Here is an 18,486-nt window from a genome sequence, read left to right on the forward strand (position 1 = left end):
ATAATTGGTGCGCATGCGTGCAGACTGATAAGGATTTAATTCTAGATCAGAGCAAACGGATTGTGCCGGTGAGCTGCATTCATAATGATTCGGGGGGAATACGGAAATTGACTGCTGTTTTTTGTGGAGAAACTGAGATCCCCTGGAGGCTGTGCAGGGCCAGACTGGTCACCAGTCCGCCAGCCCTGCGCACACACACTGCTCCCAGTTTGTGTCTGTCAACCTGCTAACTCGCATCTCCTGCTGATCGTCGCGTCAGGGTGATAACACTTGGAAGCAAGTTCTGATGTGGCAAGCAAACTGCAGACGAATGCATAATTTAGCAGACTGGATTTCCGGTAGGCAAAAAGAATCACAATTAACTGTTTATTTAAAATTCCTGATATAGCAGAAGACCTGTGACTAATAAAGCGGCGAATCCCATTAAATCCTTTACATTTAAAACATAAACACGTTTTAATAGCCTATGTGAATGAAAATCAGAGCAACGGCGGCATGAGGTTCAGGCGCGTACCCTCGGCCGTCAGCTGGCATTACACGTGACGTAAACATCTCAGCTTGTCTGACCTCACAGGAACAAGGAGTGCTGAGGTGTCATTACCCCCGATGATGCTTTTAACATAAGGCACTTCATTTCACATCAGCATTAACTGTATATTTATCCGACATTATCACATATTCATTTTAAAGCATTTATATGGCAAATATGTACAAGACTGATGATTTTTCTCCTTGTGGTGTGGTTTGTAGGGACAGTGATGGGAGGCTGTGTTGGGAGGAGTAGGATGGATGGACAAGGGAGTGCCCGAAGCTCGACCAGAACTAAAAAACGTGGAGGTAAGAAGCTGGAACACATTGGACTGCAGCCTTTCAGTTTCTGGAATAAGTAGGCCTATTTTGTGAAGGCATTAGAAACAGAGCTGCACTAATGGAAGTGATCTAAGCATGAGATATATCATGTTCTTAAACCAGAAACTGGGACTAAGAGTTTCTATATATTTGTTGTTGTTTTTTTGCAGAGGGTGCTGTTACAAGAGAGATGAAATGTGGTGAGAATATCATTTTGAGAGAGCGCACAAGTAGAGCGTTAAATTAAATTAGATTATGTTATTATAGCTAAGGGGGCATTGCTTCTGGGTTGATGCATTTAAATGCAAGTGTGTGTTACACAGCACACATCCTCTGATACATCAGACACATACGAGAAGATGAAGCTATAAGAATTTATGCATTTATGATAAAATGCAGGTTGGGGGTAGGATATCTAGCTTCACCCCTGTTGCCTTGATGTCTTTCTCTGAGAGCTCACTGTCTCAGGTGATAAATGGTTCAGGCCTCATGGCTTAGTCTAATCTGTGCTGAGGACCTGCGCTGATACGAGACAGTGTTTTACATAAACACTGGTCAATTCATTCCCTGTGGAAAAAACAGCTGTGCACTCAGCTGGATTGTCATGCATTATGTATGGAGCAGCAGCAGCAGCAGCAGTGGCCTGCTTTCAGAGTTTTCATATCAAAGTTTGACCTACTTGGTGCATGATTTTCCTTTGGTCGACCTGCTTTGGAATATATTTACATGACCTCACAGATCATGCTTACATGCTCAGACCTTCTGATTTTGTGAGATGCAAACACAGAAGGACTCTGTAATGAACTGCCCAGCTAATATTATTGTGGATGCATGATGTGAGAGACAGATTTACATTTATTTATACAAAGAGCAGAGCCTTCATGAAGGAAAAGCACTCATCTGTTATGGGGAAGTTTGCAGAAGTACAGTGGCTTCTCCTTCAACTTGTAATAGCCTGACAAGGTTTATTGTCTGTTAATAGGTTAAGCAGTTGGCCTTTGGGTATTTCTATCCTGTCTCTAAATAGAGCTGATAGGATTAGTTCTGTTGTGTAAAGAAGCTACCTTCTGTCTAGGACATTCAACTTACTCTCACAGCACATTGAACCTCTTTCTGTGAACAGATCCTGTTGTATTTGTGGGTTGCTAGGTTTTTTTTATTAGAAGAGTTGTAAGTGGTTGGAGTGTGGTCATTTTTAAGCAATTGGGACAGTGTCACGACCTCTGAATCGGAGTCTGCAAATCATGGCAAACTAGACCAGGTGGTTGTCTCTTCCATTGAGGGTTAGGTGTTGCAACAAGCTCGTTGGACACAGCAGGGCTGTCCTCTTCCTCTGGGCTTGTGTCTTCAGGTCATTACATTAGGTCGACTATTAAGTGACTCACATCAAAACATCCGTGTAAGAACAGCTATGGGAGTACCAAACTCCAGGGAATACAACTACTATCACGCTCCAACCACACCCTTTAGGATTTTGCTGAAAAGTAAGTATGGAGTTTTTGTGTGGTGTGAAAGAATGCTTTTATTATTTTTGTTAATATGTTTGCACTGCTCACTCTATAATAATATGAATATGTCGAGTTTAAGATTATCTGCGCTGTTGATGCTGTTGTTATTGTATGAAGGTGTTTAGGGTAACAACACAACATCAACATTGCTACCTCTCAGTGAAATACATGTGCTCACGGAGACGTACACTGATGTCTCTTTGATAGAGATGTGAGACTGATAATATTAGGTTGCAGTGCTGATGTTTAGGAGATGCTTGCTTATTAACCTAGATGCTGATACTTCTGATTTAATGTATGTTTCAGTATGTGTTCATCAATCCATTTGTGCTGTTTACGCTGAAACACTGAAATACTACGACTATTACAACTTGTACTATTTATTTAAAAAGTATATAGAAATGGTGCAGCGATAATAGCCCAAAAATAACACTTTGTTTTACATGACAGAGACTTAATCAATTCCTGTTTTGGTAGATTTGTAGTTGGTAGTTTTTCCATCCAATAGAAATGTTTAAGCTTGAGGAAAACAAACTTGGCTAAGCTTAGATTCTAGGTAGCTAGGCTTACAGCTGAGGACACGCTGTCGAAGCTGAGCTCTCTGTACACGCCCACAACACTGTACACAAAAACTACAGCAAGGCAAGGAGGTGGATAAAACATTCTTCAAATAATGCAGGTTGTCATCACTGAATGTGTCCACCTCATTTATTAAGCACAAAAATCTAACCAAAAAGGTACCTACAGTCATGTTATGTTACTGTGTGTACAACCAGGACTCTCTTATGGAGCATGTTTTGTTGAGTGTGTAATGTGCTGTTGGCCATGTCCGTTCTTTCAAACGTCATGACCTAAAAATGTCCCTCTGAACTAAAAACTAGGAATGGGTTTTGTCCTCATTATCTCTGAATGTGTTTCAGAAAACTTTGTTTTTTCGCCAGCTGTTAATGTGCTTACCTCTTGCAGTCATTTGTCATCACCCAACAGATCAGAGCAAGTCTCTGTCAGTCAGGTTGCTTGTTAGGATTCCAGACACTACATGTTAATGCACCCCTTTGCAACTTTGCAGCCGCCTGTCCACAATAACAAAAGTAGACATAAAGACTAAAAACACATGTTTATGCAAGATAGGTACAAATTATGGAATATTTATTAACATAATAATGTCACAGAGGAATATAGAGTATAATCGTTGATAGCAGTTACTTTCTCCAAACTTCTGATATATTGTAAAGTATGGCTTTGAAACCGAGAAAAAGCTGATTTGATATTAAAACTGCGCCTTTTTTTTACTAATGCATAAAATCTAAATGATAAAATGTGTAAATTGTGTACTTCTGAGTGAATACGTATGCAGACACACAAGCAAGAAAGGCACTTTAAATCCAACTGGCAACCGGAGACTCCCCTCCTCTCTGAAGGTGATGGTGTCACATTCATCGTATTTATTGGCCTACATTGTTAATAACATTTAAATCTGTGCATATTGCATAATGGGAATGGCAACCCAATGCCCAACTTAATCAACAGATGAAGACATTTATTCTTGTTTTGAAACATTTTTGCATCAGATATAAGAATATATATTTGACCAAAGGGAGGCGTGATGATGTAATAATTGATTTGTATAAGCTTTGTATTTATATTTCAATGTGCTTGTTGTTTTGACTTGTAATAGTCCCTGAGAGTTTTTGCTTGTTTGTATTGGCCAAAGAGTGCTCATCTCTCCAACCAATGCCTTACGGGATAGGGACAAATAAATCCTGTTATGTGCAACCTGATTACTGCCTATAATCCACTGGTGTATGCTTGCGTATGTGTGAGTGCAAGTCACTGCATGTGTATGCGTTACTAGCCACTGCAGTAATCCACAGCACTATAAATAATCACTTTGATGTTTTTCCCTCTGTCAATCAAATGGACTTGCTTGGTATGCTGGTACAGTGGATATAACATACAGTATATGCCAAATACAAGTATATGGAAACACCTGCAGTGGGTGTATACAGTTACTTGGTTTATGTGTTGTTGGAGTGATAAAGAACAGTTGCATGCATAATAGTTACTTAGCTTTACTTAGCCTATGTAGCACATAAAACAGTGTTGTAATTTTTAAGGGCTGTTTTACTGAAGATTCTTCAGTATGAGAGTCTTAAAATGAGCCTTTTTTTATCCTCACTGGTGTTTACATCATTTGAAGCATTTAACTTCTCTAATGTATCTTATATAGGGACTTTTTTTTTTCAGTGATGATGCTCTTATATGTTCAAAGAAGTAGACTTTGACATATTGTTTTTCGTGATTTATTTTGTCAGAAATTATAGCTCTGCTTCAGGCAATATATTAGTAATAGAAAGTACATTTTAATTACACAACATTTTTTTTAAACTCCCACGTGCCCCAGGGTTATAGTAGAGAGCTCAGCATTTTTTACAGCAGTTGTGGCCTGAGCCAACCTGGCAACCATCTACATACTAAGTAGGTTTCTTAGAACTTCACTACCAGATACTTGGTTGCTGCCTTGTAATCCCTTTTACAGTAACTGTTTTAGCTGTGGCCATTATGTCATTAAAAAACAAAAAGTCACTGCAAATATAGCACCTTTTAAAAACTATAAGCGGCCAGCAGAGCACAGCCCTGATGATATTGGGTTACAGCCTCTGGATCAGTTGTTACATTAGTCTTTAGATTAGACTGAACACTGCCTTCTTTTTTTTTTCAGGGCGCAATGAGCCCCTAAAAAAGGAGCGTCCAAAGTGGAAGAGTGAGTACCCGATGATGGAGGGCCAGCTGAGGAGTAAGAGGGATGAGTTTTGGGATACGGCTCCCGCCTTTGATGGACGCAAAGAGATCTGGGATGCACTCAGAGCAGCAGCCCTTGCTGCAGAGTGCAATGACCTGGAGCTAGCACAGGCTATAGTGGATGGAGCCTGCATCACTCTGCCACACGGTATGAAACCACCCACAGACACACACAAACATACAACACACACACACACACACACACACACACACACACACACACACACACACACACACCCTCTCAGATGTGGAAATGTGCTTTTTCCAGCTATCAATTGTAAGCAGTAAATGTCCTGGAACTTCCAGCACAAGTGCATAAACTCACTGTAATCATTTTCAAAATGTCAAAGGACATTTTGCAGAATCCCATGTATCAGTTGTTCAGAGATTACAGCTGTAATAGTTACATAATAGTCACAGTGCTGCATGACCACTTTGAATGGATTGGTGCACAGAAAGCCATGGCACGGTAAGTTGGAAAAAGTTTGTGCATATTTACCTACTCGCACACAAGAGTGCTTTTGCTTTTAAGCATTTAGTTCAAGGACACTGGTGTTGATGTAAATGTGGTGTAGGTAAATATAATGTAAATGTGATGACCTCATATTTCTACTGGTTTATTGGAGTAGAGAAGGGTGTTTATATATCAGGGTTAAAGTCAGTTGCTATTACTGGTAGCAAGGTTTTTGAAATCCGGTTATTTACATAGTCCATTTGTCCCTCTGCAGGCTCTCTCACAGAGAGTTATGATGAACTGGGCAACCGCTACCAACTCCCAGTCTACACTTTAGCCCCGCCTGTCAACCTCATCTCTGAAACGTCCAGTGAGAACAAAGTATCTGACTCCTCACAGAAACAAGCTCAACCCCCTCCGTGCAGACAAGAGTTCCAGCTGCGAGTGCGATTGTCAACAGGTGAGAAACACACAGTAAGACCTATAATATGACATTTAAATCTACAGAACTACATGTTATGCAGATTGCATGCATACAGCATTTCATCACATCTGGTCTCATCTAGGCTGAAGATTGATTCATAATTCATAGCCTTTCAGTGTGTCACAGCTTGTTCAGAAATATGTGTCAACTCTTTTTATGCCTCGTGGTTTTTTAAGGAAATGATGTGCGTCTGACAGCCAGCATGGCGGATTCCATCGCTGAGCTAAAGAAACAGTTGGAAGAACGAGAAGAAATTGATGTGACCCGCCAGAGGTGGTTCTTTTCCGGGAAGCTCCTGACTGACAAGACTCGTCTTCAAGACGCCAAAATCCAGAAAGACTTTGTCGTTCAAGTGATTGTCAATATTAACCCTCAAGTCATAGCTAATTGAGGAGGGAGACAAAGGGCTATGAAGAGGAGAAAATATAAGGGACATGCCAGAGAGGAGGGCAGGAATAGGAGTAGGGCCTGAAATCATTTTCCAGTTGGCACTGCAGTGTAATTTTGTGTACATTTTTATACAAGAAATTATTGCTTTTATATTGCTCCTTTTTGTAATTTTCCCTTTTTCCAAATTAAGTCTATTGAAAAGCACTTTAGATCAAAGTAGAGTCCTAAAATGCACATCCCAGTGTCTGTCTGTCTGTGTGGACATCAACTCAGAGCTCTATTGTTTACACAGGTCCCCCTCCTTCTCATGTGTGTTTGTACTAAACTGAATATGTTTTTTTATTATTATTATTTTTTAGATTTATGTCATGCGATTTGAGAAGTAGAGATGACAGAAAACTTTAGACAAAAGAAAAAAATGTAAATGTCAGTTTCCATAAGTGTTGTTTGGTCATGTAACTATGTGCACACTACATTTTACAATTCACAACTCATAACAAAGACACACATTTAACAAAGTCACCTTTCTAAAAGGTAATGAGAAATGATTAGTTTTTTTTTTATTTCATCACTCCAAACAAGTTACTGTAGTATTATGTACAATATGATGCTCACTGTACTTGAATAACTTATTAATAAAAATGTAAAACCATTCTCTGCTTCTCTGATTGTTGGGAACCACAATTATCTAACATAATAACTTATTCTAAAGCAATGTAATTACACAAATAATGATGATAATGAAGTTTATTTTCAGACTTTTCTCAATATTTGCATTTTTCATTGGTTACTAACCGCTATGAAATCCTTCAAATGACACATTCTAGGAAGGAAAATGTGATCAGACTGCTAATAAGGGTGTACACATAGGCTACATTATATTTCATACATGTATAGAGTAGAATGGCAGTAACGTTACTTAAAAGATTTTTTTCCGGGGCTTTCTACCGCATCACACACATAAGCTGATAATGGTTCCTCTTGAAGATGTGATGTTTTTAAGTGTGTGTGTGTGTGTGTGTGTGTGTGTGTGCGCGCGTGTGCGTGTGTGTTGTTTTTCTTGCTGAACAGCGCCATCTATTGGCAAATAACATCAAGGCCCGGACAGACACATGGAGAAGATATTGGACACGTGAGTCGCTCGTGACGTCTTTTGGTAAGCGACAGCGTCATCTGGACTCGCAGAGACAGTTTGGGGTAACGTGATTATTTTCAACCCTGAAAATGGTCAAATCGGGGAAACTTCGATCTGGGACGGGGTCGAAACTCAAACGATGGAAGAAAGGACACAGTAGCGACTCAAACCCGCAGACGAGTCGTTTTAGACAGGCTGCCAAAAGCCGCTTCTTCAGCCGACCCAGCGGTAAGCTTTCCATCAACGTTACACGTGGGTCTGTGGCTAGTGCTAATATTAGCTAGCGTCAGCCATTTAACTTGCAACAGCCCAAGCTAACTTTATGCTGCACCATTAAATGTTAATCAGCCACCCAATAAACTTGTCAGCAGAATGCCTAACTCCTATCTGTGTATCTTTTCCCCTTGGTCCGCTGAAATAACGTGTCAGTCAGTTTAGACTTCGATTTTACATGATAACAACTGTTGTGTGTTCGTGACTGAATGAGACACATTGTTTAACTGTGTCGATATATTAAGATAAAGCTCATTACTGCTGATGTCATAACGTTGTAACACCCTGAAATAGACAGTCTCGACAATAATAGCAAATAGTTTGTAAGTATTTTGCCAGATATAGACATTTAGCTGTGTTGGCTCCAGCACATTAGACTTTAAATGTATTTACTCTGAAGTTTGAGGGTGTTTTCACATCCACACATTTGGTGCACAATGAGGAATTGCAGCCCTATTTATACATGGCCATTGTCCCCCCAATTTCAGGGTACCAAAAACAATGATGTCATCATATTTAATATTAAGTTTCAAGTTTTCAAGCTTCAATTAATCCTTGTTTCAGCCTGATTCTCAGCAAATGAAATACATACAACAGTAGTTGAATCAAGGTTATGTGCAGACCTATTCATGTCTTGTTTACTTTGGTTGTGTGTTTATAATCCTTCATTCATAGGCATTGTCTTAAAACGTGGTGGCTACATATGAAAAAATGTGTGCATGTGGAAACCGTATCATGCCCTAGGATGGCTTCCATTTGCGCTATGGGGAGGTTAGCTTAATGTAATGGGGTACCTCTACATCTTTTTTCCCCCACAGGACAGAGCGATCTAACAGTTGATGCTCTTAAGCTGCACAATGATCTGCAGGCAGGTCCGCTTGAGCTCGGTGGCCGTAAAGATGCCTGTATGGAGGAGGAGCCTGAGGCGTTTTCAGAAAGAACCTCAGGTACCTTCCTCAGCGGCCTGTCAGACTGCTCCAACCTGACCTTCAGAAAGGTGCAGCGCTACTGGGAGTCCAATTCCGCTGCTCACAAGGAGGTAGGCAATACACTAAAGGTAGATCATTTCTTCACAAAACTCCATTAATAAATGGCTTTAAACGGCTGATTTGTAATACTTGCAAACCTCTTGCTTTTGATATAGGCAAATCGCCTTTTTGCATTAGGAGCGAAAACTAAAACAATCGAGGGTAGCTCTGAGGAGTTGTGGTTGACATTTTTAGGAGTTGATGCGAGGATACCAACACTACTAACAAATGTACTTGGAAATCTACAGTGTTGGGAAGGATACTTTCAAAACGTATTTCGTTACAGAATACAGAATACATGCCCACAAATGTAATTTGTAACGTATTCCGTTACGTTACTCAATCTGAGTAACGTATTCTGAATACTTGGATTACTTCAGGATTACTTCCACATTGAATTGCGTTTTATAAGTGTAGGAATGCAGCTATCACATCCAGCTTACTAAACAGGCCTATAATGGTGTGTTCTTTTTATTCCAACTAGCTGAATGTGTACCCGAACAAGCAGATAGATTATTGTATTGGTAGTCCCGAACTGCATACTACAAAAATCTAACCGCAGTCTTGATACCACGAGCTAATTTTAGCTAACGTTAGCTAGCATGTCAAACGGGGCTAGTCGTCTTTAAACGGCTCTGGAGCTAGTAAATCAGCACGTTGGGAGAATGTAAAGTGCGACGTCGACGTTAAAATAGCAAGGTGACCAGTAAAACTACAGCAGACGACTACCCTTGGCTAATTAAAAAAATAACTTACTTTAAGCTGCTTCTTCAGGTTGGAGGTGGAGTAATTTGGACGCTGAAAGCAGGTTGGTTGCTGGCAAGCAGAGGTTGCACTCCACAGTTATATTTCATTCTCCCTGTTCGTTCTTTAATGTGAAATGCTGTTTGAATTTCCAAGATAGAAACCTATTCCTGCCCTGGCTCTGTCGTGCCAGTTCCGACTCCATTGTGACTGATCACGCAAATAGCTATTTTTTTCGATTTCATATCGGGGCTTCTGGAAAATGCATAGAGTTGCCTTAATTTAGTCAGAATGAATAAACTGAGGAAGTATCGTCATGTAATCCATTGATTTCAACAATGTAACTGTATTCTAAATACCAACGATTTAAATTGTAACTGTAACGGAATACAGTTACTCGTAATTTGTATTCTAAATACGTAACGCCGTTACATGTATTCCGTTACTCCCCAACACTGGAAATCTAAGACGCAGAGTTTTCCTGTAGCTGTAACATTGTCTGCTGATGTGCCTCACAGATCTGTGCAGTGTTGGCAGCTGTGACTGAGGTGATCCGTGGTCAAGGAGGGAAGGAGACTGAAACGGAGTACTTTGCTGCTTTGGTAAGTGCTGCCTTTAATCCCAAAAAGTGTTTTCCAAATAACGTGTGTGTTGAAAGGTGAACTTGGTGTTGTGTCTGTCTGAAAGTGCAATATGTGCTTTTTTTGTAGATGACCACCCTGGAGGTTGTGGACTCACCAGAGTCTCAGGCGGCTGTGGCGTACCTCCTCAACCTCGTCATGAAACGGTTGGACTTTTAACAACTTTTGTCGCCAAAACAAACCTTTCCATTCATGTCTAGGCTAATTAGATATGCCTCTAAATGTTTTTCATCTGATTGGTGTATTGTGTTCCCCAGGGTTCCTGCTCCAGTGCTCATGTCTAAGTTCTCAGACACCACCAAGGCTCTGATGGACATCATGTCCAAACAGGCCACGTCTGAGACTGCTTCGGCGGTTAGATGGGTGAGTGGATTTGTCTCTGTGTGCGTTTTGTCTTGTTTATTGTTCACTGTTGAAGAAAGCAGCATAGATTTGAGTTTGTCATTTTTGCATCTATAGATCCTGTCATGCCTGGCCACTTTGTTGAGGAAGCAGGATGCATCTGTCTGGACTTACCCGACTACTCTTCAGGCTTACCACGGCCTTCTCAGCTTCACAGTTCATAGCAAGCCTAAGGTTTGTCTCACCAGCCTGCTAGTAACTTCCTCAGAAGTATTCCATGTTGAATGAAAAATGCTAAAATTGTACAATTTTGTCCCTTTTACTGTCATTTTCGCTTTTTCCTGTCAGGTCCGTAAGGCAGCACAGCAAGGCGTTTGCTCTGTTCTCAGAGGTAGTGACTTCCTGTTTACAGATGACGCTCCAACCCATCATCCTGCTGCAGTGACCACAGCCAAGTTTTGCATGAAAGAAATGGAACAGGCAGGAGGTAAGACAACTGTTGTTTTTTTCTTACTGTGGGAAGGTAAATAGCTTTTATGGTTGTCCAGCAAGTTGTAGTTCATGTCTATTTCTTTCCCCCCTTCAGGCAGCAAAGAGGACACCACCACACTTCATGTGCTGGGTCTTCTGAAGGAGTTGATGGGGGCGTTTCCTCTGGGAGCTGTCAAGTCCTGTTGTGAAACTCTGCTGCGAGTGATGACACTCAGCCATATGGTGAGAGCACAGAGACGTTCATAGGTGCAGCCAGATACCATTTTGTTCATCTACATAAATACTCAACTGTAGTTTTTTAACACTGCTGCTGTATTTCTGGCTGTAGCTGGTGACGGCGAGTGCCATGCAAGCCTTTCATAGGCTGTTCAGCGGGACGCCAAATGCTTCAACCCTCTCACCGGAACTTAACGCACAGATCATCACGGTGAGAGAATACTAAACAAAACCAATGTTGTAACGCAAAATGTAGCATGAAATCTAATATGCCATTTCTCATCCTCAGGCTCTGTACGACTACCTGCCCAGTGAGAATGACCTGCAGCCTCTGCTGGCTTGGCTCGCTGTCATGGAGAAAGCACATGTTCACTTGGCGAGGTAATAAAACAACAGCATCACAAATCCTTTCTCTGTTTTGTAGTAAGATTACGTTTGTGGATCAACAGTTTGTGTGTCTTTGTGTAGTTTGCAGAGTTCTCTGAGTTTGGGCCACCTCCCTCGCCTCTTCTCTGCTGCCATGTCCTGTCTTTTGTCGCCTCACACACAGGTTGTTTCTGCAGCTACCAATACACTAAAGGTAAAAAAAGTCACCCATCCACATTGAGTAACTCAAGTGGACAAAGTTTTTTTTGTCAAGTCTAGGCTCAGGGTATTTCTGGATTATAATTGAAGACAGGGAAGTCTGCCAAATCATTAAAACCTAACTAGCTAAGGAAATTTAACCCAAAAAAAGTCTGGTGGTGGTTTTCATTTTTTTACAATGTATGCAAGGTCCTAACTGACGATTTATTTTTATCGGTTTCAGACTTTGTTGGCTGAATGTGTTGCCCCTCACATGGAGGAAATGGGCATGCTCACCGCCACAGCCTCTGCAGGGAACCCCTCATATGTCTGCAAAATGTTTCGGTAAGCTCTCTCGCTGTTGGCTTGTCTTTTCTTTGTAGAGACTACATGTAAATGCTCATCATGATAATTGTGGCTGTGTCTTTCAGTATCGTAGAAGAAGGATTGTCCTATCGCTTCCATGCCTCCTGGCCATTTGTGCTGCAGATCCTGGGTTGCTTCTATCGAGCTGCAGGGAAACGAGCTCACCCCATCATGACCAAGGTACACAAAACCTTGCAGATCACTCTGTGAGTGGAGAAAAATAAAAGTTTGCCTTTGTTTGAGTCTTTGTGTTGTGTCCCGGACAGTCCCTGCAGTCTCTGGCAGACCTGCGCTCCACTCCTCAATTCCCCTTCAGCGGGGAGTTGGACCTGGCCGTAGGAGGAGCTGTAGAGAGCATGGGGCCTCAAGTTGTGCTGGGTGCTGTTCCCCTCAACATCACCGGCTACGAGTAAGCGCAAATAACATGGACACAAAAACACTGCGGAGTTGCCTGTATGTCATTGTAGTGGTTCCACTGACTGTGTGTGGATTCTTTTTCACCAGTGATGACTTGGAGTTCCCACGCAGCTGGCTGGTCCCTGTCATACGGGATCACGTGAAGAACACTCACCTTGGTTTCTTTGCTTCTTATTTCCTCCCTCTGGCTTCTACACTCAAGCATAGAGGTAAACATATGTGTGATGCTCCACTTAAGGGTTGGATGACTGTGATGCTGAGTTTGCTTTGTATGTGTATTAACCGATGACTCTGTTTTTGTGTTGTAGCTGAAGAATTAGAGCAAGCAGGACAGAAACTCGAAGCCAAAGTCTACCAGACGTTACAGATGCAGGTAACTCTACACTGACTTAACTCTGGTGTATTCAGAGTTCCAGGGAATGAGTTGTTGAGAAGTGCCTCAAATGCCTGTACTTTTCTTTCAGATTTGGACCATGCTCCCTGGCTTCTGTACGTGTCCTGTGGACCTGCTGGCATCCTTCAAAGGCATCGCGCGCACACTTGGTATGGCCGTTAATGAACGGCCAGACCTGAGGCTCACAGTGTGCCAGGCTCTACGCACTATTGTCAACAAGAGCTGCTCCACTGGTAGGAGGACACGCATGTTCACAGAGAGAGACAACACCTAAACAGTACTGCAGCTACTTACTCGGTCTGCTTTATCTCTGTAGAGGAAGAAAAAGCTGAAGTGGGCCGCTTCTCCAAGAACTTCCTGCCCATCCTTTTCAATGTGTACGGCCAGCAGCCTGCCGCTGGAGAGTCCGGCACCTACAGGATGGCTATACTAGACACTATCAAGGTCTACTTAACTGTCACCGAAACACAGGTCAGTTAAGTTTGCTCACATTCTGCTGCATAATGTTCTCATGCGGTGCAGTGACGAACACTCTGAAGTGTACCAGGGGTGGAGGGCTGGGCCTGAATCAGAAAAAAAAACATGTCTAGTGTTCTTTCATGAAGAACTGATGATTTTTCATAGGCTCATATTTCTTGTGGTGGGTCATATTTCTTGTGCTGGTTTATCTTTAATTAAAACAATCCTCCTCAGATGGTCTGCACGTTCCTGCAAAAAGCCATCGACAGATTGAGAAGCACCGACACCACTGAGTTCACACGGTGGGACATGAATATCAGTATATTGCTGTAGAATTATGTCTGCCTTTTGTCTGTTCATTAAATACATTTTAGAAATGGGTAAATATCAGTACACTTCCGCTTCCATCTCTACCTCTCAGGCTGTCAATGATGGACCTTGTAGTCGCCATGGCTCCCTCTGTCGATGAGGTCACCATGACTGAAACCTTTGAACTGATTAGGCCATATTTAGAGGTAAGGGTATACACCTTGTGCTTAACGGAATGTCCCGTTTTTAATAAAAAAAGCTTTCGAACCTAACTGTATGTCTTGTAAACTATGTCTCTTGGTGCATTTGTCTCCAGAACAAAGAGCCAGGTATGCAGAAGAAGGCGTACCGTGTGCTGGAGGAGATGTGCGGAGGAGAGAGGGATGAGTGCAGATCGTTTGTCGTGGCTAATCTGGAAACGCTCAAAGTCGTCCTGCTCGACACTCTGAAAAAGGCCTCTTCACCAGCAAAGAGGGTGAGACTGCTGTGTAGAGGGAGAAAAAAGAAGCTGACGTTAGATGGAGCTGTATATCTTTATTTACGGTGCTGTCTGATCGTATCTTTCTATCTGTGTTTCTTAGCCGAGACTGAAGTGTCTGATGCACATTGTGAAAAGGCTCAATGAAGAACACAAAGACTTTATTACAGCGCTGCTGCCAGAGGTACAAACGCAAATGAGTGCTTGCAGACAAACACACACGGAGTACCAATATTTAAAATCTTCATGAGGTTGTTCTCTCTGTCAGGTGATTATATGCACCAAGGAGGTGTCTGTTGGAGCGCGTAAGAATGCCTACAACCTGCTGGTGGAAATAGGAAGCGCATTTGTCCGCTTCTGTGGGAACACAAAAGGTAACGCACCTGTCTTCCTTCTCTTGTGTACGTGCAGATGCAAGTTTCTCATTTTGATGATTTGGTTTAAAATACTAACTGAGTATCTGTCTGCTCCAGACGCCATGGAGCAGTATTTAGTGTTTGTGTACGCAGGACTCACAGGCTCCGTCACAATGATCACCTGTACAGTGTTGGCGCTAACTCGACTGGTGTTCGAGTATAAAGGTAGGCCTGCTGACTTTCCAGCAATTTCCTGTTGGTGTTTTAAATGATAATATTCGTGGACTGGATAAAGTCTGGTGTACTTTCTTCCCCAGACGCTATAGAGGAGACCACCAGGGAGCAGCTGCTGCACAACATCTGTCTGCTGCTGTCGTCGCGGACCAGAGAGATAGTTAAAGCTGCCTTAGGCTTCATCAAGGTCATCCTCTTCATCATGGATCCCAAGACGCTGGCATCACATGCCACTGTCATGGTAGGCATTGACATTATAGATACTCTAGTCCACTATAAGAGACAGGTGTGCCCTCATTTGATACAGCTTTCACTCTCTGTGTTCAGATGGAGGGAGTTGGGAACATCAAAGACGACGTGAGGAGGCACTTCAGAACCAAGCTAAAGAACATCTTCACTAAGTTTATCAGAAAGTTTGGGTAAGTGCTGGGTTTCTTTTATACATTTTTTTAAAAAGACATTTTAAGCCTGAACTGGGCACCATTTAGCTAACTTATAGCTCTGAAGGAGACGTGGCGTTGTGTAATAATGCAAGTCAAAAAATGTCAAATTCAGCTGAATTATTTCAAGTGAATTATTTCAGATTGGGCTGGTGATTTCTCCTGTTTCTTTGGCCATCCCACCACTTTTACTTCAACAAAGAACAATCAGAATTACTATTTGTATGTAATCATGGTCTGTAAGTGCTTGTGTCTTGACAACACATGTATTTCACTGTATTCTAAGAAGTGAACAGAGTTGATTTCTTTCTGTGCTGTTTTTGATGGGGAACTGATATTTGATCATCAGTGAAGCATCTGATTGATTCCTTTTTGTTTTAATTAATAATGCCTGTTTGTCTGCTACCAGTGAGCCAAAAAGTCTTGTTATAAACGTGAATGATTAAAGCAGTCTGTCTGTCCAGTGAAATTTATATTTATATTAAGATTAGCATGCTAGCACTATTATTGAGTGCTTTGTTTAATAATGGCACCAGCTGTTTAACACAGCTGGATGTGTTGGTACCAGATGGTTTCCTCTGGGACATTTATACCACAACTACATCACTTTTATATGTTACATTGTCATGTACTGTGTATTTGTGTGTCTCATTATCTGCCGTATTTCCAGTTTTGAGCTGGTGAAGAGCATGCTGCCTGCAGAACACCACAAGGTGCTTGTAAACATCCGCAAGGCAGAGGCTCGCACCAAGAGGAGGAAACAGGTCGCAGAGCAGCACGATGATTCCGAGAGCGAAGACCAGGAACCTAAAACAAAGAGCCAAAGGTAGACCACCGTTTCCCCCCCCACAAAGCCCTGACTTCCCTCATGCAGTTACCCTTTTCCTGTGTTCTAAAGCTCATCTCCTCTCCTCTCCAGTATTGAGGACATCCTTGCAGAGTCGGACAGTGATTTGTCAGAGGATGAAGGAAAGGCTCGTAATGCTCAGAAGAAAGCAGGAAAACCGCAGAAAGCACGGGCCTGGCTCAAAGAAGGAGAGGAAGATGACCCACTTAACTTCCTGGATCCCAAGGTTTCCCAGAGAGTGCTAGGTAACACACTTTGTTTTTGATAGTTGCTGTGAGCCTGCATTTTTTTGTCAAGACAAAAAAAACAAACCTGCTTTATCCTGTGGAGGTATTTGTTCAAATGTTTTTGTTGTTTCTCAGCCACCAACCCAGGGGTGAAAAAGAGTGCCAAGGTTGAGCACGGCTTCAAGGTGACATCAGACGGACGGCTGATCATCAGAGAGGATGACGAGGAGGATGGAAAAGATAAAGGTAAGAGGAAGCCTATAGTTAATCCAACCATCATGTACATTGCATTGCTTTATGTATGAACAGGCTGTTCATTACTTTTCCCACAGATGAGGGAGAGATGAAAGATATTCTAGAAGAGGCTGGAGTGAAAAGTGTGAGTACTTACTGTATATATGTAACGCAGTATGTATTATTTAGCGTTCTTGTTGCTGTAGAGACATTGTTATTGCTGTTTTTCTTTTATCATCTGTTTTTTTTTATTTATTTTTTTAAATCACCTTCAGAAAAAGTCACAGAAAAGAAAGTTCAGAGATGACAACTTTGATGAGGATATGGACATTGAACCCCATCTAAAATACAAAGGTAGGACTGGCACCAAACATCCTGAGTGATAAATCAGCCTGTGCATAAAGCTTGGGTTATAGTTATAGTTTGGGAATAAATTGACTCTTTTTAGGCTAACTTTGTGATTTCAACTGAGCAGCACTTTTTTTTTGTTCTCAGCTGGGGGCTCAGGCATCCACAGACCTCTGGGAAGAAGGGAAGATGCTGGGGCAGACTACAAGTCAAAGGTAAGTCTGACAGCATGCAGGAACACACACTGCAGGAGTTGCTGGTTAGAAGCTATCATCCTGAGTGTATTATTTCATCCTACGTTTCTCAGAAAGGAAAAGGAGATGTGAAGAAACAAGGAAAGCTTGATCCTTACGCTTACATCCCTCTGAAGAAGGCACAGCTTAATCGAAGGTAACAGTTGTAATTGCACAATTTCATAAACTTTTCTCACAAGGAATTGATTTATATAAGAATTAGAGTCTAAGATTTTTTTATTGTTTGTGTTTACAGGAAGCGCGCCAAACTGCAGGGCCAGTTCCAGGGCATGGTGAGAGGAGCCCAGAAAGGGGCGCTCTCTGGAAAGAAAATGCAGAAGAGAAAGAGGAAAGCCTGAAGAACATACTTGTTTTACTCAATGGACTTTAAATGCATCATGTGTGTGAGATGGTGTGTTAACATACTAAAATGTAGACATGCACCTTGGATGTGTGTGTATGTCTGTGTGCGTTTCTGACAGTCATTGAAGGTAAAATCAGTTTGTTTTTAAACTGTTTGTCTTTCAAAGCTCTCGAAATACTCTGCCATTTTAGCTTTGAAGGCCTTTAGCTGTCAAAAAAAATCACTCAACTGTTATCTGTTCAATGCATCAGATAAAACTCCCATTTTGGTAAAACATAAATGTATTTATGTGTGAACGCTGTCTGATCTGTAGACGGACAATAAGACTGGTTTGGGAAGAGTAAAGTCTGTCTTTTGTTATTGTGTTATTTGGTCACTTGAGGGCGCTGAAGACCTCTGGCTTGTTAATGGTGAACTAGAGTGTTGCCTTTTTAAGATGATTAAAAAACAAAAACGACAATCAAAACCGTTTTTCTACTGAAAAGTATAAAAGGAAGAATCTTTTTAATTTTCCTTATGAGAAACCCAGTTATCTCTGGCCTGCGGTTACTTTTCATATGACTGTGTGCCTTCAATTCAGCTGCTTAAAGACATTGAGAGAGATAAACTGTAGGTTGTTGTGCTGGGGAAGTGAACGTACAATGAGTCTTGTGTGATTCATTTCCCCAGATGGATTGCAGTGAAAATGAATCATGCAGCGATCTCCTAATCGCACTCTTTTGTGTCCGAGCTCAGTGTGTCAGTCAGTGTTTCTGAGGAGGGGAGCAGATGTCCCGGAATGATTCAGGACATTCTCAGACCGGCATCCTCAGCACTGCGGTAAAATGTATATAATGTAGCTTCAGAAAGTATTCAGAC

General features: G+C 41.7%; 2 protein-coding genes across 4 annotated transcripts; both read left to right on the forward strand.

The window, feature by feature from the left end:
• The first annotated feature begins 48 nt into the window (after positions 1-48).
• ubtd1a (ubiquitin domain containing 1a) lies at positions 49-6,676 on the forward strand. 3 transcript variants are annotated; one of them, XM_039784613.1, is made up of 5 exons: positions 49-338; positions 751-837; positions 5,080-5,307; positions 5,888-6,073; positions 6,274-6,676. In XM_039784613.1, the coding sequence occupies exons 1-5, from the start codon at positions 287-289 to the stop codon at positions 6,486-6,488; spliced, it is 768 nt and encodes a 255-aa protein (XP_039640547.1). In that variant the 5' UTR covers positions 49-286; the 3' UTR covers positions 6,489-6,676. The 3 variants fall into 3 exon arrangements, with proteins under 3 accessions (XP_039640547.1, XP_039640548.1, XP_039640549.1); XM_039784614.1 differs by lacking the exon at positions 49-338 and adding an exon at positions 563-652; XM_039784615.1 differs by lacking the exons at positions 49-338; positions 751-837 and adding an exon at positions 1,889-2,333.
• A 953-nt stretch (positions 6,677-7,629) lies between these two features.
• Positions 7,630-18,088, forward strand: rrp12 (ribosomal RNA processing 12 homolog). Its single transcript, XM_039783740.1, has 34 exons — positions 7,630-7,850; positions 8,714-8,934; positions 10,186-10,269; positions 10,378-10,454; positions 10,566-10,671; positions 10,768-10,884; positions 10,999-11,137; positions 11,237-11,364; positions 11,471-11,569; positions 11,648-11,739; positions 11,827-11,938; positions 12,167-12,267; positions 12,354-12,468; positions 12,555-12,697; positions 12,793-12,914; positions 13,014-13,078; positions 13,170-13,332; positions 13,416-13,570; positions 13,793-13,860; positions 13,980-14,073; positions 14,184-14,342; positions 14,449-14,529; positions 14,614-14,719; positions 14,819-14,926; positions 15,019-15,176; positions 15,263-15,354; positions 16,046-16,201; positions 16,295-16,467; positions 16,585-16,695; positions 16,782-16,828; positions 16,959-17,037; positions 17,179-17,246; positions 17,339-17,421; positions 17,521-18,088. Exons 1-34 carry the CDS (start codon positions 7,712-7,714, stop codon positions 17,621-17,623), a joined length of 3,864 nt encoding a protein of 1,287 aa, XP_039639674.1. The 5' UTR covers positions 7,630-7,711; the 3' UTR covers positions 17,624-18,088.
• The last annotated feature ends 398 nt before the right edge of the window (positions 18,089-18,486 follow it).

This window comes from Perca fluviatilis, chromosome 19 (assembly GCF_010015445.1).
Source record: "Perca fluviatilis chromosome 19, GENO_Pfluv_1.0, whole genome shotgun sequence".
Lineage (NCBI taxonomy): Eukaryota > Metazoa > Chordata > Actinopteri > Perciformes > Percidae > Perca > Perca fluviatilis.